At 43.7% G+C, this 24672-nt stretch overlaps 2 protein-coding genes across 5 annotated transcripts in view; one reads left to right on the top strand and one right to left on the bottom strand.

Moving 5' to 3' along the window:
• LOC147437573 (exocyst complex component EXO84A-like) overlaps positions 1-24672 on the top strand; it is a 97630-nt gene that overhangs the window by 17798 nt on the left and 55160 nt on the right. For 3 of the 4 annotated variants that reach the window (XM_086487096.1, XM_086487094.1, XM_086487092.1), the window contains 2 exons: positions 5431-6481; positions 11634-12134. In XM_086487096.1, the coding sequence (XP_086343222.1) occupies positions 5431-6481; positions 11634-12134 (1552 nt within the window). The remainder of the gene's footprint in view (positions 1-5430; positions 6482-11633; positions 12135-24672) is intronic. The other variant, XM_086487093.1, reaches the window with a different exon arrangement.
• On the bottom strand, positions 12877-13506 carry LOC147437575 (uncharacterized). Its single transcript, XM_086485898.1, has one exon. The coding sequence runs from the start codon at positions 13504-13506 to the stop codon at positions 12877-12879; it is 630 nt and encodes a 209-aa protein (XP_086342024.1).

Raw genomic sequence — 24672 nt, forward strand, 5'->3', positions numbered from 1 at the left:
CGGTGTACAAGGAGTTTCTTGACCTTTCCCTTTCTTGGCGACCTCAATCCATTTTTCGGCCTCGTCTGCCTTTTTTTGTGTCCTTGTTATCATCTCCGCCCATGAAGATGTCTTTGCCACGCTCAGTTTCTCTTCCTCTTTGATCATCCTTACCTGTTCCTTGATTTCCTTGATTTCATCTATTACCGAGGGTTGAAATTCGCCTTCCTCTAGTCCATTGCTTACTCTATCAGCAAGCTCGTGTTTAAGGGCTGAGACTTCTTTTTTGAGTGCCCGTATCTCGGCGTTTGGGTTCTCCTGTTTGAGGGCTGAGACTTCTTCTTTGAGTGTCTGTATTTTTGCGTTAAGGCTCTCTTTCTCCTTCTTCCACTGTGCACCTTCATTGAAGACCATCTGAAGGAGGTTGGCCTTCTCCTTCCACCATCCTTCCATCTCTGTTTTCCACTCCTTCATTTCCCTCTCCATCTGCGCTCTCTTGAGAAAGAAATGAAATGTTATATTAAACGTCTTCAAAAGGCCAAAATGAGCTATGAGACCAAACTGATATGATCTTGGTGGATCTAATACAATGTCTGGGTACAAAAATAAAATGAAGTAAAGTGAAAAACTAAAATCTTAATTGCTAGATGTGAACTAAGCAGGTAGCTTGAACTGTGTAGGATATGAGTAGGGGTGTGAAAGTAGTGACTGGGGGACTAATACAACACAATGTGGGTGTGTGTGTGGGAATATAATGGGTGAGAGCTGATACAAGATGAGCAGGGTGTATAATCGTCAAAAGAGCTAAATCATAGGATATGAATAGGGGTGTGAAAGTAGTGACTGGGGGACTAATACAACACAATGTGGGTGTGTGTGTGGGGATATAATGGGTGAGAGCTGATACAAAGGCAGATACAAGATGAGCAGGGTGTACAATCGTCAAAAGAGCTAAATCATAGGAGATCCATCATCGGTCGTTGGCGGATCTCATCAATCTCCTCCATGGTCAGTAGTCTGACTGGGCGTCGTGCATGTCGGGCCAAAGTGATCCAAATCCTCTCATGCAGCCTTTGTCGATTCTGTGTAGTCCTCCGCAGTCGTGGGCGTCTGGATCTCCCTAGCTCGGTCGCTCGACCGATCAATGCCTTTGGTGTGAGGAGAATGTGAGCTCTGTTGTGGTAGCTGCTCCTCCTGCTGCCCAGTGTCCGCTCTACAGAAGTCTGTGATCCGTCTTTGAGAGAAGATCCATGTGAGAGACATGGAGTGGCGGAGTTCCACTCTTAGTGAGCACTGGCCCCGAAACCGTGGCCCCTTTTTGTATTCGTTTTGTATTGCTGTAGGAAATGTGCTCTGCTTCTATTGAATGTGAAATGCCTGGGAGAGAGAGCCCTAGGTACATACTTAAAGGCCCCTGGTCTCAAAAGCAACGCACTTGAGAAGCTACACAATTCAAAATCTCTCTGGCTATAGTCTGGCAGTTGTACAGGTTTTGCGAAAATCTATACAATTGCCACATCAGCAGGTTTCACAATTCGCGGGCAGTCTATACGGCATCCACATCATCAGATTTAAGGTCTTCTGCTTTCTCGGCCGGCTTGTCCATAAGTTGGAAGATTTCAGTGGCTCTAACCCCCTAGGGGTACCACGTCACCAAACAATATGCCCACAAACTCTCGAAAGAGTCTGTTCATATTGAACGTTGGAGGAGCCTTTGTGAGACCAAAGGCATCACCAAATACTCGTACAATCCAAAGGATGTTTTGAACGTGGTCTTGTATACATTTTCTGGAGCGATCGTGATGTGAGGATAGCTACTTTTGAAATCAAAGCTACTAAAAGAAGTAGAATCCTATAATTTGTACCTCTTGGGATCGAATGAATGGTATGCTGTTCTGGCCTTTCAAGAGGTAATTCGCCAAGAAAATCCTTTGAGAAACAATGGGCTTGAGCATGAAGAAAATTTGTTGCCTTGACTCTTAACTCTGACAAATTTGAGTTCTTAGTTTCTTCAAAGTTGTTCGAAGAGATCGAGTAAACAAAAACACTCAATTTCATTAATTTGGAAATGGTCGCAGCCAATACAAGTGGGAGTGACTCACCTTTTAATTAAATCACATTTGCACTCTTACTATTCTTCAACGGAATTTTCCTAGCCCAATAGTCCACTACCGCACCGTTCGTGTGGTGCCATGTCATCCCCAAGGATACATTTCCAAAAAAATGATGTGGAAGTCCTTATGCGCCAAGTAACCTTGGCAATGCAACCAAAGTTTGCCAAAGACAGCCGTTACGACGACTTCATGCCTTGGCTCCGTTAACACTGCGTTCATTTGTGGTCCCGATCTCCTCAGGCTTAATTCCCAAGCGAGTTGCCATCTCCTGAGGCTTAATTCTTATTTCACCAGAGATGGCACCTTGGCTCCACTGTCAAAGAGGATTGGGGCTTCCTGATCTCGTACTTTGCCTCACTGCAGAGCTCCGTACTCTCATCCTTGTAGTCTACAAGTGTCCCCATGAAATCCGGTACAAGTCTTGCTTTTGTCTTTCCTTTCTTTGCTTTGTCCTCAGCCACCTTCGAAGTTTCCAATTTGTCCTCGGTTTTCTCCTCTTTCTTGGGATAGTTAGCAAGAATGAGTCCCTCTTCACCTCACCCGTAGCAGTTTCCCTGTTTGTATTATTCTGGCCTCTATTTGGCAAACAACTGCAGAGGGTTGTGGATTTCTTCTTGTGAACAATCTTTTCACCCATTTCCCCCCCCTTGGAAGAATCCTTCTTTGTAGCTTTGGGCACCGGCTCGTCTGTAGCATAAGTTAAAGAACCAAATAACATGATAAAACTGTTCATAGCATGACCTATAAGTCGTTGGATGCTAGCTGTTTTCTATTTTAAACAATAACATTGAATTTCCTTGTGAAGAGCGCAAGAGTATCTCTCCATTTGTTCCTTCAGAGACACCTTCCGGACAAAAAAAACTGGCAAGAAAGTGTCCCAAAATCTTTGCTTGTACGTAGACATGGTGTAGTCTTCCTTCATGCGAAGGTGGTTCCATGCTCTCAAAACATTGGCTTCATATTGTTGTTCCAACGAGATGGATGCAAACAAACGTTTGAACTTCATCCATTGTTGTGGAGCCTTGCCGTCCAGCAAAAGTGTTGACCACCACGTCTATGCGTTGCCTTTCAAAAGTGAAGGTGCTTTCTAACTTTGGAAGCCTCTATAAATTTGCCTCCTGAGAAAGCGGTGTCAAACTACTGAACAAAGGACAAGCCCTTATGAGCCAGTTCACATGAGCACTAGGTTTGGAACATGTTGCAAACTTTTTAAGTTCCCATGAATGGTTTCCAAAAAAAAGAGGGCAATATGTTGCCAACAAGTTGCAATTGGGCTCTACTTCAAGGGGTTGGAGCACAAAGGAAACCACACTAAAGGACAAAATTTGAAAAAGTGAGCCCCTTAGAATTTAGAAAAGACCAAACCTTTTTGACTCTTTCTCTCCTCTCTCTCACGGACCTTTTCGCTCCAATTGTCTTAAAAAGGAACACTCTCTCTTCTCTCTAATGTGTTGCTAGATCTCCATGGAAACTTGGCATGGCAAGTTGCAGGTTGGCAACTAGTTGCCAACCTCACTCTCATGTGAACTGGCTCTATGTGTATCCTTGTGGCCCGAAAAAGTGTCAAACTTTATGCATTGACCATCATTCTTAAATCCTTTCTTACCCTTTCTCTGCTCCAAATTGTCATACTTCGGTGCTTGAATCGGATGATTTTTCTTTTTAAGTTGTTTCGAAGTGTAAGAGTCATCATGAGAAGATGGAGTCTCTGTATTTGAACGACTCAATTTCTTGTGATGCTTTCTTGAATTTCTTTGCGGGGGCTTTTGTTTTCTCAACTTCTTTCTGAAATTGGAACTAGAAGAAGAAGAATTGGTTGGACTCGTCCTCAATGTGAACCTGTCGGCGGTTCATGGTTCCGTGAATATTGTCTTGTAAGTAATTGATACATTGCCAATGTTCAATTATCTTAGGGTTTAGTAGAATAGGAATGTCGGTGTTAAACTATGCTATGGTCATCAAAGCTACCATGTCTTTGGACCATTTCGGCACCGTTTCTACAGAGAACAAATAAGCATCCGGTAGATCACTTTGAGGACGACTTTTAGACACTTTTTGCTAGCCAAGATAGCTACGAAAAGGCTCGGCTTTCCGTCCTTTGTGAGAGTGCCTGTTCTTCACAATTTCATTGATTACTTTGATTATCTAATACCGATTTCTGGAACGGAGCAAGAGGAGGCATGCCACTTGGCATCCATTGATTTGAGGTAACAAGGTAAATAATTAAAAAAAAAAAAACGAGAGCTGAGCGTTAAAGCTTGCAGACTTTGCGAGGTGTGGCGGCGTTTTTAGAGAGAAAACCATGGTTTGTTTATGCTCCATGGTTCAATCAATTTCCTTTAATGTCGAGAGAGAGGACTTCGTATTAGACTTCGGCTTTGCTTTCACTTTCATTGCCGATTTGAGAGAGGGTTGGCAACCTTTTGCCACCTCTTGTAAAATTCTGAGATCGTGTCAGGAGGATCGTCAAAGGGATCAAGGTTGGGAGATGAGGAGTCTGGTGAGCAAGTCCTCCGATGATAGTGATACGGACGACAAAGGCTATAAGGCATCTGAGGCGAATGTGAAAGATGACACAATCTGCAGCAGAAGAGGAAGCTGAAGAGGACTTGGAGGTGATGGTTGTTGCTTAACGGGTGCCTCCGATGTCTGTCACCAAGGAAAAACAGTTTGTCACTCCGGTCATGGCGACAGCAGCAAGCAAGCTCTGTGTGCCGTGAGAGATTCTCTCTGGTCCCTCTACTAATCGCCAAGGTGACTTCTATATCCACTTTTACCATCACCCTTCGACCTCTTCTCAGAGCAAGTGCATCATTCAGGCAGAGAAGCAAAGATATGTTGTAGAGTAATCTAGGAGGAGAAGCACAAAGAAGATATTTACGTTGCCAAAAGAGAATGTAGTGACTGATTTGTTGTAACTTTGGGGGTTACACCTTTGTCGTCCAAATATTTTGTATTTTTACCGTGGGGTCTGCACAATTTATTCGATAAAATAAATTATTATCTTGCCGAAAGAAAACAGGTAAAAGCTTGTATATTGAGACAAGAATCAAATTGAAACCCAACTAAAGCTGACAGCAAATTTGGAATATTGTTGTGGTTTTGGATGATTGCATTTTCCCCAAACGTTGGTCTTTCAACAGTTATTGCTTGCAAAAATGGCCGTTTAGTCAAGTTTCTGTGGTTATATCTTTTTGCTTAAACAACAGAGTAATATATTATGTAAGTTTCCTTTTCCCACTTAGTGCATGCTGGGGCTACTAGACGAATAGAGATTGCAACTTTTTGTTCTCAAATATGGTTATAAGCAAATATCTGTGATTGATGGATTGCCCAGGACCTTGCAGAAAATAGCAGGGCTTGAAGGATGCTTGACATCCATGCAGAGCCTTCTTTTGTCAAAATCTGCAGTTGTACATAGTTTGATAAAATGTATTCCAGTCTCGGATGGCCTTGAAGCGGGAAAGTCAAACCTCTCTGATGATATCGACGAATATTCATTCCAAAAAGGATTTTTGACAACATTAGATCAGCTTGACACTTTTCTTATCGAACGAAAAACAAGCAATGCTGTAAAGGCTTTGCAGCAAGGGGAAGGTCTTGTTTGCGAAGCCCGCCGTAAAGATACTTTCACAAAGATGGTCAAGGAATTTCAAATAGACCTTGTTCAAAGGCGTTCTGATCTTGTCAGCCAACTTGTTGGTACTACCAAGAAGATATCTGTACATGGTGCTGAAGTCCATGCTGCAATAGCTGCACTGAAGCAGCTTGGAGAGGCTGTCATGGGACACGATTTGCTACTTGACCTGTATCATAAACGAATCAAGGCAAGGGTCAATGACTTGCATCCAAGTGGGACGCTTTTTGGTGGACTCTACACTGCAGGCCTTTCACAATGCGTGTTTTCAGGAATTGTTGATGCAGTTCAGAGTACATTTGCTATCTTTGGAGCTGATACAGAATTCACCTCCAAGTTGGTTCTCTGGGTCCACAAAAAAACTGAAGACTTTGTATTCCTATTGGAAAAGCATGTTCTGTTAGTTACCCTTGGGCTTAAGTCTATAGTTGAATGTTTAAGGATTGCCCATGGCCACTGTTTGTTGGTGGAGTCCCATGGGCTAGCATTGTGCCCATTTTTAACCAGGACTCTTCGCCCAACGGTACTCTCTGTGCTGCAAAGGTGTCTTGAGCACATACAAGAAAAGGTGTTATATTTGACTGCTGCCGATTACTGGTTGCTTGAAGTTGATCCTAAGTTTGAAGAAATAGCTTCCAGAAACATATCTCGAAAACGTTTATGCCGCTCCAGTGGTAATAAAAAGATGATTTTTTTTGAAAATCCTGAGAAGTTGACTTCTAGTGCTTATCATCTTGATATGCTAGCAATGGTAAACACACTGACGTTAGCTTGAGACGTAATTTTTGATGCCTGCTGCCTATGTTAAGTTCTGCATGATGCAAAGTGTATACTTCAGATTTGACTGTCTTGTCTTGCTAATTGATTGGGGTTTCCCTCAGCAGGCTGGAGTCCAACTACGCTCGTGCAGATGCGCCCTTGTAATGTTGACCTAAGTACATTTGGATGAACACGTTGGTGGGGGGTGAGCGAATGATAGCCAAGCCATCAACGTGGCCTAGCACCTAGTTGATCACTCATCAGCCACACAGATTACTGGTCATCTGCTCACCAAACAAAACATTTAGGAGTCTATGTATGTGGATACATCTTTAATCCATGGCCACAGAGGTGATAAAATATGTATGTCTAAGAATTAGACCTTGTTTTTTTTGAACCTGAGAAATGCTTTTCGTTCCCCTGTTTCAAAAAGTTGCGAGCGTTTCATCATTTCAAGGGGACGAAACGAATGTTCATGTGACATTGCCGTGGCCATTGGTGCATGTCGTTGAGTCTAGAGTCTAGAGTCACACAACAGCCTGCTATACACTATCTAGCCTCGGCACCCCTTTTGTATCCAAGTAGCACAGTGACCAGTCTGTCGTCTAGAGCTGAGTGCATTGTTAGCAACTTGGGCCTTCAGGATATCGACGCTTAATTGAGCAGTTCCTGTGTCTCTTGTCATCTCTATCTCTAGTTTGTGTGTTTTCTACTGTTTCAGTTTGCTCTTTGACATAGTTTGAGTAATCACATTGCAATACAGACTAGTGAGCACTAAGTCAATATCACATTTTCAACCTTCAAGGGGCTTTGAACAGAAGATATTGATGACCATGTGAGGAGGTTCATCTGTTTATGCAAAAGTAGGGGCATGAACTGAGAAGATTCATACTTAGTACTATGTCCTTCGACATTGGATAGCCTTGCAGATAAGTGGTATAGCCAATTCACAGACACCATTTGGTAGACTGGGGCACATTGAAGAGCGCTTTTTGTGCTGCTTTTTTTCCCTGGAGATTGCCAAGAAAATGCTCTAAATGAGCTGGAAAACCTCACACTACAACCTGATGAGACCTTTGCTGAACTGATGACTAGGCCCAAAGCCTTGGTGGCCAAATTGCCGCAGCATCCTAGAGACTTTGTTGTGAAGAAATGAGTTGAGAAGGCTCTCCCCAAGGTGTCTCGATAGAGGCTTCAGGAGTCCCTCAAATCAAACTCAACTCTTGATGATTTTACTGCTATAACCCCAAGGATAGAAGAGGCTAGAAGACTCTTTAAGACCCCTCTGAAATGATGCCATGAAAAAACGCTATAAATGCTCTCAATTGCTGCAATGCTAGCCCACACATGGCACCACAAAGTTTCTATATAGCTGCAGTCACCCAGAATGTTGAAGTATAGGAATTACCAAAGAAAGTGCCACCTTCCACAAGGCTCACCTCCTTGTCACCATTGCCTTGAATCAAAAGACCATTACACGAAGGGCTGCCGGAAGCAGCAAGCCTCTACTTCTAACCAAGCTGACTTCACCTTCCCAATTAACTCGATAGCTGTCGACTCCAAGCCTCAGTCTCCATCCTCTCCTCGTGTGTTGTCACCCAAGGGTATCCTCCCACAACAAGAAGAGCATCATGTAGCCCTCACAAGAGTTCAGAGGTCGGCCCTATGTTACGATCATCCAAGATACAAACCTGACACTAAAGGTCCCCAGCCAACAACTAGCAATAAAGTAGCCGCCTCCCCTTTAGCATGAGGTGGTTGGTGCCTTCCTAGAGGATGCGGCAGATCTACATCAGCTAAGACCACATGCAAAGGGCTGCCAAGCCTACTATTGAAAATATTGTCAAATACACATTCAACAATGATACACTTCACCTTGATCACAATTTCCCGTTTTCATACAATCTTCCTACCCGGGACCAAGTCTTTGTGGCAGGAACTTCCATTGCACTTTTCATTGTCATGATTGATTACCTATCCATTCACACCTCTCACTGATTATGGAAGCCCTTGCCTCACAGTCTGTTTTTGGGAACAAATTTACTGGAGTAATTGTGTATGGAGGCTCTGGCATCATCTCATACCGGAATCACAATGCTGGCCTTGGTTTGTAGCCTACATGGCCCGTTCCGTTCATAGTCATACTTGTAAACCAGAGGGAAATGTATCCCATGGGCATTGTTGAGTAAGTTCCCTTGCAGGTCGAAGATTCACTTTTTAGCTAGATTTTGTGGCAGTGCGCCTTCCTGATGTGGAGATGGCTTCCCTCTCTAGATTAGCCGACCTTAGCTAGGCACACCAAGGCTCCAAACGACTGGGAAAATGATGCTATGTGGATCTCTACTCAAGGCGTAGACCAATCAAGCTTGAAGGTAGTATAGATCCAAACACCAATGAGAGTGCCCTTATTGCAAAGGTTAATAGAGCATTTCATTTCATTTCTCAGTCCAGACATTTCCCACTCACAGAGACATATGAGAGCCTAGAGAGGGGCTTAACGAGGATCCATGGGTTCCTTGGATCAGGCAGCAAATAAAGCACCCAGGGCTGCCAAAACAGTGTTTCTTTTGTCAACAGATGGGCATCAACTGAAGGTTTTTCCTCACCAAAAAAAATGTCCACTTCAGCATCCACAAGCACTACCAAGATAGCGGTCCCGGCCACAAACAGCTACTTCAATGGGCACATCTTCTTCGTCATTGGTTGTGCAGACTGTTACAGTTCGACAGATTGATGATTGAGGTTGGGAGCCCACCCATAGACAGAGTTGATGCAAACAAGACCAGCACCCCGCTCATCGGTGGGTTCCTACAAGGAATAGTTTTGGCCATTTGATGCAAGGCAGGAGCAGTCAGCATGTTTGAAAGTGCCTAGACTGCATAGTGGCCCCACCTCCATCCAAGCTTTGAGCCGTAGACTTCACCCCACTTCCTTCCTCCGCCCACTCTTCTTGCTCTGTATGAGGACTCTTGGTCAGAGGCAGAGGCATAGTAAGGCATGTGAGCTCTTTCTCACAAGGCTTGGACATATAATTTGTCGCTGCCTGAGCCCTTTCAAAGATTGTTTGGTTTTTTCACAGTGCTTGAACATGCAATTTGTTGCCACTCAAGCCCCTTGCGAAGATTGCCCGGTTTGCTGCTACCTTGGTTTTCTCAAGTTTCGCATGAGGATTGAGGCAGAAACTACAAAGATACCTGGTTGGTGGATGCATTGATGTTTTGATGATTCAGGAGCATCACTCATGTGAGAGCGGTATTTGACATTGTCGTTATCTGTTGGGTAGCTGGTCTACTTTTTCATGGCCACCTCTTGTCAGGAGGGTTTCAAGAGGAGAATACAACTGGCTGGTCTACTGTGTCATGGCCACCTCTTGTCAGGAGGGCTTCAAGAGGATAATGCAAGTGTAATCAGGAGATTGAAGAACGGGACTCAAATCTATGGATAAATATTTTAACCATGGAGTGTTCTTTCTCATTAATTTTTCCGGACCATGGAGGGTAAGTGCTTTTGGACAAGAACAGGCAGCTCATCCACCATTGATGCGTATGTTGAGCCAAGATAGCTGACAAGTGGCGGGGGCCGTGCGAAACTGCCCTAAGTACGTCCGCGAAGTTTAATGGTCTAGACTAGGCACTCTTGTCCACTCTGCACTCTGGCCACGACAAGCTGACCCTCCATTGACTGCCAGCACTGTAGCTGGGCTATAATCATCGTGTTGCCTAGGCTTTGACAATTGGACCTCGACTTTGACCGTTGCCTCTAACTGGGAGTTTAAATGACAGGTGAAAGGTAATCCTACAAGTCTTGTCACCTACTTTGGATGAGCTGGGAAGTTGCCTCTCTTGACTCGTCGACCCTGGCTGTACCTGTGTTACAAAGCCCTTTTGTTAAGTCTCCTACGGCTCTACTCCCTATGACAAAGCCTTCCTGGCAAGTCTCCTACGTCTGTACTCCCCACGGTGTGGTCTTTTTTCAGGCGTGGTCTTAGGCCATGTGATGCTCCAACGTCTGGCCTCCTCAGACCTCCTAAAAGTAAGAAGGGTATAGGCTATGTATCTATTAACCACCACTAACTCTCCCTATGGGCTCTTTCATTGGAGGGCAGCATCTTCAAGGCCTATCCTGAGTCCTACGAGTCTGGATCTTGTCCTGCATACAAAACTGCATCGTGTAACATGACCTCCTATTTAATCTGGGATCTGCCTCGTTTGACACCTATCCTCAAAAATGGGTTTCATCAGGAACAGTGGTTTAGGGCTAAAGGAACAGAGATTACAGAGTACCTAAGGTTTTGTGATTCAACACCAAAAATTACTGCGAACTTTGAGGACAATGACTGTTAGCTTTGAGCTGAAGTAAGGACTTCTATAAACACATACATATGATAGGAGTATTTGATTTTTTTTCAAAACCTTGAAAGGACACTTTTATGTCCTATTAGGTTACCAAACTAGTGTTAATCAATCAACCAATTTAAACAAACTTGATCTCATGGAGTTACAAGTGACTGGATTTATACAAGCATAAAAAAGATCAACATTTTTTTCTGTTTATATTAGTTCAAGTATTCTGCTATGATACATGGTAGCTGGCATGTCGTAGTATACTGGTGGATTGGGCCATGGGTGTAGAAAATGATACATGAGGGGAAGTTCAAGGTAGTCAATCAAAACTCTTCCTTTGAATGTTGGTCATGGGGAGAGGACTCTAAAGTCAGCCGCTTGATATTCTCCTCTGTGCAACTGCAACATAAAGATTGTCCCAATCAATTAAGACAGCCTTCATGATTTTTCTTTAGGTGATCACAAGCTAATACATATCTCCAAGATTCAAGATGATGGCCGAAAGTGCCATTCAGTCACTCACTAAGACAAAATCCCATTCCTAGGGTAAATGAATGCTAGGTAAGCTCTAGGTTGCACAATAGTACTCACAGAGAGGATGAATAGGGTGTCCTTTGTACCTTTTTTTGCGTTTCTTTTTGGGGGGGTGGGGGATGGGTGGATGTCGGTCCTCCTACGCTTAAGGGTGAGTATGGAAGTTGAGATGAAGTGTCTTTTACTGGATCTGTTCTATCAAATTACGGAAGTATGTTTTACCAGGCTTTTAGTTAAATAATAACCCTCCTTTGTGATAAAATGCAGGACTTTGCTTCAGACAGTGCATTTTTATCAAGGCTACACTTGGAAGGTGTTATTCTGAATAATCTGGTATCACTTTTCAGATTCTACATTCAGTTGTTGCTAAGGTCATTAAGTCCATACGCTCTGAAGAGCAAGACAACACAAGTTCATTTGCTGCAGAATGCGAATAGTTTAGAACAGCAAGTAGCCATTCTAGTGAATGCAACGGTCCTGGCTAAAGATCGTTTCCCTTGTGCGACACACACAGTTCTTCAGGAGATTCTTAATGATAAAGAGCTCCTGTTGAAGAATGGCACTTTTGCTCATTACATAATGCTCTACAGGCCTTATTTGCAGCAGGATCTCACAAGAGTCCAAAACTCTTTTTCAAACCTTCAAAAAGAAAAGTTCTTACGCGAGTCGTCTTTTATGCTGACTTCCGATGTTTACACAAACCTAGAATGCAGCCACGAGAAAAGGATTCTTGAAAATGAGAAGTGGAGGCCTTCTGCATTTTTTGAGGTTTGAAGCTCTTGCTGGTCAAACACAAGGCACATTGAGGCTGTTTAATCTTCCACTCTGTATTTAAAAAAAATTGAATCTTTATGTGTAAGCTGCTCAGTTTTTTCTGTTGCATTTTGAAATACCATTCCACTACTATTTTGTTGGCTTTTACGTTCTCTTCTGATGTCCTAGCACCTAACTAGGCTCTTATACCTTGTGTGGAGAAAATGAAATGTTATATTAACGTCTTCAAAAGGCCAAAGTGACCTATGAGACCAGAAAGTTAGGAGAGAGAAATGAAATGAAATGTTATATTAACGTCTTCAAAAGGCCAAAATGACCTATGAGACCAATCAGTTACAAAATAGTGAATCTAATACCATGTCTGGGTACAAAAGAACTAGAAAAGAACTAGAAGTGGAGAGAGAGAGAAAGAAAGAAAGAAAGAAAGCTTTATTTACGTCTTCTAAAGGCAGAAGTCTGCCTATGAGACAAATCAATGTACATCTAGTGGTAGTCCGCGTGTCCGGAAAAGAAAATACTGAAAATAAAATGCTGAAATGAAAGGTAATCTAGAAGCGGGATGTGCAGTGTGGTGGTATGATGGTAATGTGTGGTGGTATGGGTATATATGGCTCTGGCACCGCAGATACTGACCATATGAATATATGGTTGTGGATGTAGCTCTGTCACAACAGAAAATGACTACCTCGTGCTGAGTGAAAGTAAAAGTGTGAGGGCATACCCGTATCAAAGATGGCTAGTAGTGTGTAATGGGTGATGGGTATAAAAAGTGGTACATGGGGGGGAGGGGCTGAAAAACCCGATGTAAGTGGGTGCTCCAATGTGTGGTGGAGCGGGCCCTCTCTACCTGCTGCTCATGAAGTGTACGGATCCTCAATATATCCTGCTGGTATAGACGGGGCCGTCGGTATCCTGACTCCCGGGGTCGGCGTCGTGCTCGCTGTGCCTCTGCCTGCTCGAGTGTCAGCGCAGTCGTCGTCGGCGGTGTGGGATCCCTTGAAGTCATTCTCTGGAAAAACTGAGTGATCGTCTGCTGAACACCTCCAGTGTCATGTGGTCGTGGTCGTGTAGACTCCTCACGTATGTGGAGTGCTCCTGCGATGAAATGGCCCACATGAGTCTGGTCTCTCCTCCTCATGCATGTCTGGAGAGTGCCCTCAATCCCAAATCTTTGTCTAAGCTCTGAGTAAGCTGGGCATCGTAGCATGAAGTGCTCCTCCGTCTCCACCTCTGTTTGACACACTGGGCAAGTCCGGTTCGCTCGTGGTATGCCTCTGGCTCTGCCCCGCTCAATCTCAAGCTGGTGTGATGAGACTCGGAGTTGGCCGATCGCTACCTGTAGGTGATGTGGCATGTACTGCTGCATGTACTGAGAGAGAGAGAGAGAGAAATGAAATGAAATGTTATATTAACGTCTTCAAAAGGCCAGGATGACCTATGAGACTGAACTGATACAAAAGTGGTGAATCTGTTACAATGTCTGGGTACCTTAGTACTAAAGTACTTTGTGTGAAAAGTGTGAAAGTGTGAAAATAAATGTGAAAAAACTAAATACAAAGTATTAAATAAACTTCTTAGGAGCATTCTGGGTGTCTGGCTAGAATGCTTCTAATCCTTTGTTGTAGTCTCCTCCGGTGAAGTGTGCTTCTGCATCTCGGTCGTGGTCGTCTCGATTTCCTAAGCTCAATCGCCCTGTCAATGAGGGTGCCTTTGGTATGAATGTGGGTACTCCTTTGTGCTCGCTGCTGGCCTCTTGCTTCTCCTTCCATTCCTGCTTCTCTCGATCCGAAGAAATCTGTGATCTGCCTCTGAGGCTGTAGTGCTCTTTGTCTTCTCATTAGATTATCCCTGTGCCGATGTAGTTCCAGTAGGTACAGGCCTAAGCATCTTTGATCCTGGTATTGCATGACTCTATCTAGAGGTCCAAGCCTTCTTTAAATAGGCAATGGAAACGCCCACGTATCTCATAGTATACGGTGCAATGGCATATGTAGTGTAATTCTATCTCCGGCTCCATTCCGCATAACTTGCAAATTCTGCTCTCAGGTGGGATTCCCCTAAATCTGCCAAATTCAATTTCCAGCTGGTGTGAGGATGTATGAATCTGACCAATAGCACATCTCAAACCATGAGACAGGTGGGTATCCATGTAGCTCGGGCGAATCACAAAACCATCTTCAGATAGCTGTAGGAAGTTTTCTTTGTAGTCGGCCATCTTCGTGCCCAATTCTTGTGTAGGGTCTACCCATGTCCTCTTAGTGTCCAACTGTATAAGATCCTGGCGGATGATTTTATTAATCTCCGTTCGTGTGATTGCCAGTGATGGAGCCTCAAGAGAGTATTGGAAGGGGGCTAATCTTTCCATACTGAACCCGTGTCTCTAAAACCACGAGGACAGTTGCGCATACCGGCATGATGTATCTCCTTTCATTGCTAATTGTCGAGAGGATTCGAGGGCCAATCTAGTATATCGGCAATTATTTGTATCCCACAAACCATGTATAAAGGACGCTGATCTGGTAAGAGCTTCAATTTCTATCGGAGGGGCAGCTAGTTCCGCTCGGGTAATCGCGTGTGGTATGGAGGCCTTGGCTCTAATCATTCGGGAAATCATAGATACCAAAGGTCTCTCCATTGACTTCCAATTATCCTGATCCACAGATGGTCCCCAAATCTGGACCCCATAAAGCATAGCCGAAGCCACCACAGTATCAAAGAGCCAAAGTTTTGTTTGTGGTTCTTGAAACTGCACTTGTGAACACATTCTCTCCAACCCTCCCAAGGCCGCAGAGGCTCTGGACAATCTAGCATCCGCTGCTTTCTTAAGAGTAAACTTTGGTCCTGTAAATACCACACCAAGGTATGTGTATGCATCTGTGTACTCTACTGTATCCTGGCCATATGCAAATGTAGGTGCCGATCTTCTAACCCACTGCGGTGTGGTGTTAAACACCATAACTTTGGTTTTACCCAAATTTACCGACAGTCCGCTGTCCTCCGCAAATTTATGTAATGCATCTAACTGCCTCTGCATTCCATCTGGTGATTCTGCTATCAATACAATATCATCTACATACAACAACAAAGGGATCCATGACCCTGCAAGTTGAGCACCTCTGTCACCCTCTCTATCAATGTAATCTGATACCTCATCTATATACATACCAAATAAAGTAGGGGACAGTGGGCATCCCTGCTTTACTCCAACGGTGGAATGAACAATGTCGGAATCCCCTTCTGGAGTACGTACATAACTAATTACTGACCCATATAAGGCCATGATCCCCCAGATAATCTCTTTGGGGACCCCTAACTCTTGCATTCTACGCATCAATCTGGCCCTTGGTACTGTATCAAAAGCTTTCCGAAAATCCACAAAGCAACAATACATCCTTTTCCCGCTTGCTCTTCCTTCCTCAATAATGGCTCTGAGCGTAAGAATATGATCTAAAGTGGAATAACCCCTCCTGAATCCAGCTTGTCCTGTTGCCCTTATGCCTTCATTCTCTGCCCATCTACTCAATTTTTGTTCCAGAATGGATGTGTACAGTTGGGTCAGTGTGTGACCCACCATAATGGTACGGTAGTTCCCGGGTATCATAGGATCCCCTGACTTGAAAATAGGTACGATAGTAGATAATTTCCAAGATTCATGTAATCCTTCACACATTACCCGATTAAACAGACGAGCAAGGACTTCTGAAAGTAGATCCCTTGCATGGATCAGCTGTTCTGCTACTAAACCCTCATGATCATATGCTCTTCTTGTCTTCATCTTGTCAATGGCTTTTTTCACCAATTCCGTAGTAAAGAAAGTACTAGTAGCAGGGCATGGCTCTAGCGGATTTGGTAATGGAGGCTGTCCAGATACCATATATAATGATGTTACATACTGACCCCAAATCTCGGGAGAAGTAATTGTCGGAGGCGATGAGTGCTCGTGAAATAAACGCCAGGCCTCATGTGAGTCCTGACTCAAGAAGAGATGATATAAATCCTTCTCCAGTTTGGCTAAAAATGCCCTTTTCTTGCGACGTACTATACGCCGAAGAGCAATCCAAGACTGCTTATATGTGATGATCCCAAGTGTAAGCTCTTTCTGGACCTGGGTTCTCGTCTCTCTGCATTCCTCGTCGTACCAACTGTTTTGAGGCATGTTCCGAGATCCTCTCTTCTGATTAGGCTGAGTATGTGGGTATGCCTCTTGTGCTGCTCCATGTAGTATCTCTGTTAGCTGAGAAGTAATCTCCTCTACAGTATATACTGGCTCGGCTGCCCACATCCTATTATAGATCTTTTCCACATAGACTGAATCAGTCTCTGGCGTGAAAGTATATCTTGTGTGTGTCTTCTTCCTTTGTACTTGAGAGGCATTGTATTGGAAGGAGATTGATAAGGTCAAGAGAGCATGATCCACTACAATCCCAACTGGTCTGGGTCCCACCTTAAAGTCCTCGATACTAGAAATAAAGCTTGGTGAAGTCATGACATAATCCACTGTACTGGCCCCATGCCTGTGCGGGAAGCATGTGAATCCCCCAGATAAAGGGAAATTCTCTATACCATTAAGTATGGCCAAACCATGTGTAGTTTCCATCTCCATGAGATGTCTCCCATATTCAGTGTGTTCTTTATCCTGTGAGTTTCTAGTAAGCCCCTCTTGTGATAAATCCACTTCTCTGAGCAGTTCCTCAGAAGTATCATAGAATACTGCTTGAGAGTTGGCCGTTCTGGCATTAAAGTCTCCTAATAGAACGATGTCTCCATCTCTAGAGAACTCCCATATGTCATTATTCAATATGGAGAAAGGGGACTGTCCTTTAGGTGAGGAGTAGACTGATGTACTTGGAGGGAAGTAGCATATAGCGATATATAGAAATCTACTTGTCTCGGCTCTCATTCTCACCCACATATACCTTGCTTGTTCATCTTTCTTGATAATCTATAGTAGTGGTTTCAGCTCCTCTTTAAATAAGACTGCTACTCCTCCTGAACTCCGGCTACCTCGTAGAGATCTCGTATGGTCGACCAGTTGTTTCCCATAAATACCCCTTCACATGTGGCATAAGCTGTCCCGGTATCTGGTGTGTCTCTGAGTAGAAAACTATGTCTCTGTCCCTAAAGCTGTCTTCAAAGGCACCTACATCTAGCCTATATGATCCATTACAATTCCACGCCGCTATCCGGAGCGTCGCCCCATAGGTCTCGCACCGTCATGATGAGCGCTTTTCCAGAACCACTACTTTCCCTCCTCTATAAAAGGCGATTTTCCCCTTTTCTCTTGCTGCCCTGATCTCTGGCATCAACTCTTGCATGTGTGCCACTTGTGCCAATGTAAAGTCATCTCCTAGGAAAATACCCCGCAGATTCATACATTACTTTCTCACGTAGTGAGTTAGTAATGCATAGTCTATTGCCATAGAGAAGATAACCATCTTGTCAGGTAAATGGGTCCTCTTTCTTCCCTAGTGTAAGGGCTGAAATCACATCTCTAAAATCGGGATCAATAGCATACTCATCTATCATAGAAGATAGATCATTGTGAGTTGTTATGGAAACCGCATTCACTCTCGGTCCTCTTGAGAGTGCATCGGCTACTCGATTATGCTTGCCAGCAATGTGAGCAATATGAAAATGAAATTGCGAAAGGAAATTTGCCCACCTCATTTGTTTGTCAGAGAGCTTGGTCTGCGTCATGAAGTACTTAAGGCTTTGGTGATCCGTCCGTAGAATGAAACATATATGCCTAGAGCTTGCTCAACAAGGTCGAGTCTTCGACTTTCATAGGCTATGGCGTGCCCTTCTTGGAGCAAAACAGCTATAAGACAGTCACCACAAGCGTCACATTGGAGCTTTGAGAGATCCGGCAGTGTAAGCACAGGTTGAGAGATAAGCTTTTCTTTAAGCTTTTCGAAAGCATTGTTCTCTTTGGCAGACCATGTATACCTAACTTTTTTTTTTTTAGGTCATGTAATGGTCCCGCGATTTGTGAGAACTTTTCTATGAAGCGTCTATAGTATGCACACATACCTATAAAGCTTCTTAGTTCATGAAGATTCCTTGGTTTAGGCCATCCTTTTATTACCTCTAGTTTTGATGGATCCATTTGGATGCCATCTTGAGAGATAATGTGACCTAAATACTGAATCTCTTGTAAGAAAAACTCACTTTTCTTTTGGTTAACATAAAATTTATTCTCTCTTAAGACTTGAAATATTACCTGGAGGTGTTGCTTGTGTTCGTCTAATGAATTAGAGTAGATGATAATATCATCAAAGAACACTCCAGTAAAGATTTGGTGAGGCCTGAATAGCTTCTCCATCAAGCGGTTGAATGTGGCTGGTGCATTGGTCAAGCCAAAAGGCATGACAATGTATTCGTAAAGACCAAACGTAGTGCGAAATGCAGTCTTTACAATGTCTTGATCAACTATCCTTATTTGATGATAGCCACTTTTTAGGTCAATCCTACTGAAGTAGGTGGACCCTTGTAGCTTATCAAATAGGTCTTCTACCCGTGGAACAGGAAACCTATTTTTGATAGTGATCCTATTTAGTGCTCTATAGTCGACACACATACGATATGTGCCGTTTTTCTTTTGCACTAATAACATGGGTGAGCAAAATGGAGATGGGCTAGGCTTAACCATGCCCTTCTCAACTAACTCATGCACTTGCCGCATAATCTCCTCTTGTTGACTCCATAAGGAGGTTTATTAGGCGGTGAACTTCCTGGAAGAAGTTAAATTGCATGGTCATCATTGCCTCGTTTAGGAGTTCACAAGGGATGTTGTCACAATAAAAACATCTTGAAACCCCTTGAGAAAATTGGATAACTCTAATTCCTTGTGATTGTTTATATTTTCTTTAAAGCATTAGGTTCATTTTGAGAATCTTTAACAAAAATTATGTACACGGAAATAGAGCTCTTTATTGACTTATTGAAAGCTTGCGTATGTACAATGGTACGGTGTTACCCAACTTCTTAGCATCTATGTACATATCTTTTTTCCCTGAACCTAAAGTAGATTTTTGTTTCAGGGAATTTAACATTGGCAGCCATGCGATCAAACCATGGTTGCCCCTAGGATTACATCCTCGTGCTTGAGAGGAGAGATAAAGAAGTCCTCTTTGTCCACATAGCTTTGGACATGGAGCCTCAATTTCCCGATTAAGGGAGTGACTGAAGCTTCTTGCCCCGTGAAAGCACCATCTGCGGGTAGGACATCTCCCATCTCGTAAGCTTGTATGCCTAGCTTGGTGGCCAACTTTGTGGATATGAAATTGTGAGTAGAACCAGGGTCAAAGAGAATAAAAGCATTATGTTCTCTTACCTTTCCCCAAGCATGGCATAGAGGAGATCCTTTGTGGTGAGTTTCCTTCTCTTGGATTTCGACCAAGGTAGCTCTAGGAGGCTCATGGCGGTTGTTCTTTTGGGGACAAGCGCGGTACGCATGCCCTTGCTCGCCGCACTTGAAACAACGGTTATCCTTGTGATAACGCTCAAGCTCTTCAGGAGAGAGTTTGTTTTTGCCTTTGTAAACTCCCTTCTCCTTAGCTTTGTGGTTACTGGAATTGCCCTTAGGAGACTTTTGGACATTGTCCTTCCCCTTAGGCTCATTGGAACCCTTGTTTTCCGTGGGCTTAGGATTTCTCTTAGCCCCTGTTTGGAAATAGATTCGAGAAGCCACCATAGTATGGTGTATAACCGCAGATATAGTGCGTGGCCTTTGGGAGTTGACATACTCCGCCATTTCTTCACTTAAGTCCGCAATTGTTGTTTTTGCTCTTCAAAATCCATCTTTTTGAAGACAGTGGCTCTGAGATATAAGTCCCAAAACCTTTCTACATATTTGTGAATGGATTTGTAGGGAGAGAGCTTCAAGCTTCGCCATTCGGTGAGTACTTTGTCTTTGGCATCGGTGGACAAAAACTGCTTCATAATGGAAGCTCTTAAAGCTTTCCATGTTCGTGGAGCTTCACTGTTGGCCCGTAGACTAGACCACCATTGCCTGGCGGACTTTTGAAAGTGCATAGCTACATGGCGTAGCTTAGAGAACTCCGTGAAGCCCTCATCTCCAAACGCCGCATCGAATTGTTGGATGAAAGCCAAAACTTTGTCCGTAGCACCAAAGGTGCCATCGTAGGTAAGGAAAGATATGCTCTTTCCTCCCTCTTTGAACTTCTTGAGCTTGAACGATCTCTTCTATGCGGCATAGGATTTTCTATGGCCTCTTCTTTTTGATGGTTCAAAAGTTGCACCATCGCTTTCTTCAGTAGACGTATAATTTGAGAAAGATGGAGAAGAGGATGAGCTCTTTCTCGCCTTTTTCTTGCCTTGATCTTCTTTGTCTGCACCATCACTTGCATAAGAGGAAGAGGATGAAGAAGATGGGGAAGAGGGTGTCCTCTTTCTTGCCTTTTTCTTCTCTTGCTTTTTGTCATCCCTCTTTGAATTATGGTGTGGAGAAGTGTGCGATGGTCTTCTCCGTTTAGGTGGTGATGGAGAGCGTTTAGCCTGCCGTCTTCGTGGAGCCATCTCCGTAGAGGTGGCAGGAGACTCACTTCTTTCTCGTTCCTTCGGTGAGGGCTCTTGAGTTCTCCTTTAAGAAGGAGATGTGTCATCAATGAGCAAATTTTTGAGCCCTTCGTATGTATCCTCTTCTTCTTCCCGAATCGGAGAGGCCTCTTTTGGAAGTCTTACAAGGAGGCTTCCTAGGTGCTCTCTCGTCATGGTGGGGAGCTTGGAGAATCCCATGAGCACAAAGCTGTCGTTGCACTTCATTTTCGGAGGGATGGATTACCCATGGCTTGTTGAAGCCTAGAAACAAGGTAGTTAACAAGCATAGGGGCATCATTAGTAGCCTGCTCATTAGCAAAATCAAAGTTATCAACATTAATTTCACTCTCTTTCCTATTGTCAGCCATTCCAACAATTTTTTAGGTGTAATATTTTTAGGTGTACTGTCACACTTGAAGCCTTAGTGCTGCTCCTCTTTACCCCTTTAGAAAAAGCACTCAAGCTACTGTAATCGTGGCTCGAATACCATTAATTGCAAGGAATAGAAGAGAGGGTTCTTCAACATCAAAACAACACCGGCTCATGTCAAGCTTCTAATAGCTCAATAGTGGTTAAGCCGTAGGCAAGCCCCGTAGGAATCCACTATTAAGACCATAGCTCTTGACGGTGATGCCCCGTGATCTGCACGAAGGCAGGCGCATTGCAAGTCCGAAAAATCCTTATTCTACTTACTCATTTGCAATTAATGATAACAACCATTTATAGCTAGCTTGAGGACCTCCCTTCTTGAGCAAGAAAAGAGAAACCTTGTGCTCTGATACCAATGTAACATTTAATGGCCTAGTAACTTGTGTGTAGCGGAAAATAGCATAGACATAGTGAGCATTTCATTAGAATAGATTCCTAATGAGCATAGAAAGAGTGCTTGGATGGAGAGAGACCAACAAAAAGCATAACACCTAGTTAGATAGGCATGAACAATACTTCAAAAGAGAGAGAAATTAAGCTATTGACAACAGTTGAGGACCGGATTTATATGGAGCCGGTTCCCCCTCCAAAAGGCTTTGTATTATAGGTTTCCCCCATCAAGGGAGACATTTTACAATACAATTCTTCGTTTTCGTTCAATAATAAGCTAGTGCACTGAAGATGGAAGCTTCAAGCACTAGCAAACACTTTCAAACATAACATTAATTCCCTCACGGTCTCAGACCCAAGACCTCACACACCTTCGAAGATGGTGAGAGCTAGCGGGGTATGAGAGTAGATTGAGAGGAAGGAGTAGTCTTACGAGAAAGATGTACATCTCCTCACATAATCACTCATATTAGCATAGCATAGCTTAGTAATTAGCATGGTAGAGGAGATGAGCATGCATTGAAGCTTGGCTCTTGGTTGGATTTGCATCACAAAGCCAAGAGGAGTTGGTGTAGGCCTCCCTTCTCCAAGCTTGGAGTAGGTGATAAGCTTTCCATTAAAGCTTGAGAAGGAGAGAGAGAGTCTTCTTGCTTCACAAATGAGCTTGTGTGTGTGTGTGTGTGATAAAAAACTTAACAAATTCAGCCCCCTCTCTCTCTTGGTCGACCCCTCTTTCATTTTACTCATGCAGGCATCCCATTGGCCCATATGGGCTAGGCTTAGCCAATGAAATTTAAGCAGCATAAGTGATAGCCTTTTGACATGTGTCCCCTTTCCCCTTTTGTGAGAGCTTTAGGTAATTAATTAATGCAACTAAACTCTCATTGGACCCCTTTGTCTCCTGGCCAATAGGAATCACGCAAGCCATTGGGCTGCTGAATGCTCATTGGACCCCTTGGGAGACTGTCCAATAGTCTTCTAGAGAGCTTAATTCTTATTGGTTCTTTTATTAAGTGTTTTTAAATTAATTAAACTAGATTTACTTTAGCCTAATTCTCATTGGTCTACCTCCTTGGCCATCCAATAGGATTTGAGTACACCTTGTGGGCATCTGGGCTAGGGAGCTGACATGTGTCCCTCTTTCCCTTTGTGTAAAGGAAGTTTGTGAGTGTGTGTGTGTGTGTGTTTCTCTCTCATCCCCTACTTGCAAGGCTCGTCCCCTCCTGAGTAGGAGTTGTGAAGACTTTTTTGGTACACACAGTAAGCATCCAATTTAACTAAGCTTTGACCATTGGACACAACCTTTGAATTTTGGAACCTTAGCATTTTGGAAGTCTTAATGGGCTGAACCTTAGTGTCTTTAAAGCCCATTGTTGCACATTGCTATTTTGCAGATGGCCCCCCCTTTGCTTCACTATTTTCCCTCCTTCGGATCCCTACTGTGGCCAGTCTGCCAGCTTAACCAATATTCTATGTCATAAAATCTAATATCTAACCAACCCAAATGATTTTCTCATATTAAATTGATCACTTAATGTGGGAGAATAAACGGGAACAAGTGTTAAGATATAGATATGTGCTTATAGATCTATCTCAACACGGGGCCAATAGTAAAGGGGCCCAAATGGGAGATGGTCTATCAAGAGCAAGGCTAACCAATGGAGCATAAGACCTTAGGGTTAGCTTCATTGAACACCTCCAATAATGTGTGTAAAAGTCCTTTGACCTTAGGTAAGCTAGGGCTGAGCTTGAGGTGGGAACCCGGCCCAAACTCGAGGTGCTTGAGGTGCTTGTCCTGCTTGAGGTGCTTGTCATGCTTGAGGTGCTTGATTAAGATGCTTGAGGTGCTTGACTGGTTGCATGCTTCAGGTGCTTGACTTGGTGCATGATTAAGGTGCTTGAGGTGCCTTGAGAAGCTTGCCTGAGATGCTTGTGGGAACACCCCCTACTTCAAGTGCTTAGTCATGCTTGATGACTAAGGGGCTTGCTCATCCAAAGTCAAAAAGATCCCTACAAGGAGGGGGGCGAGCCTACAAGGCGGGGGGGGATGAGAGAGCGCGCGCGCGCGTGCGCGCGCGCGCGCACACACACACACACACACACACACAAGGGAAGCCCCAGCTTGAAGAGGTAGCAAGGACACTTGTCAAGTTCCTCCTCATGTTACCCTCATGGTGTGCCTGAAACCTATTGGTTGGCCACCCAAGGGGTCCAATGATAATAAAGGATATTTAATTAATTGATTTTGCATTTATCAAGTCCTCTCTCTCAAAGGGGAAAGGGGGACACTTGTCCCAAGGCTATCCCTGTTGCTTGTAATGGCTCCTGCTTGTGATTGGCTAGGCCTGGAGGGGTCCAATGAGCTTCAAGCATGAGCTACAAGGGGGGGTCGACCCAAGCAAGCTAGGGGGGTGCTTAGGAGGTATACTCACCCACACACTCACAAACACTCTCATTGTGTACTATGCAAAGTGCAAGAGCTCCCTCTCTTTCTCCAAGCAAGTAGAGGTTGAGAGCCTACACCAACACTCTTGGCTGTGGAGTGCAAATCCATCCAAGAGCCATGCTTTAATGCTTGAGCTTGCCATCTATTTCTTCTTCATTACTATGCTATTATGTATGCTAGCACAAGAGTTATGATAAGTGAGGAACTAGCTCTTTCTCGTATGAAATGTTTCTTCTTCCTTTTCCCTACCCTCATTTCCTGCTAGCTCTCTCCACCTTCGAAGGTGTTTGAGGTCTTGGGACTGAGGCTTGGTATAGTTAAAGCTTTCTTCAAGTTTAGGTTATGCTATGATGGTGATGCATGAAGCTTTCCATCTTCATTGCTTCACCTAGGTCACAAGGAACACAAAGAATGTATCGTAACAAGTCTCTCTTTATGGGAGAAATCATAATACAAATGCCTATTGGAGGGGGGACCGGCTCCACATAAATCCGGTCCTCAACTGTTGTCATGTTCTCTAAATTCTCTCTCTTGCAAAAGTATTGTCTATGCCAAGTTAAGTAATTGCTATGATTATGTTGCTATCTTCAATTATGTCAACCCGCTATGCTCACAAAATCATTTCTTGAAAGTACTCTCATTAAATTCCGCTACTCTCAAATTGAATAGGCAAATTCCATTACATTGGTATCAGAGCATTTGGTTTAT

The sequence above is a fragment of the Adiantum capillus-veneris genome, chromosome 17 (genome assembly GCF_014529385.1).
Source record: "Adiantum capillus-veneris isolate H3 chromosome 17, ASM1452938v2, whole genome shotgun sequence".
Taxonomy (NCBI): domain Eukaryota; kingdom Viridiplantae; phylum Streptophyta; class Polypodiopsida; order Polypodiales; family Pteridaceae; genus Adiantum; species Adiantum capillus-veneris.

Excerpts from the sequence above, each read along its gene's own strand:
- LOC147437575 (XM_086485898.1), bottom strand. The coding sequence starts at position 13,506 with ATGCAGCAGTACATGCCACATCACCTACAGGTAGCGATCGGCCAACTC.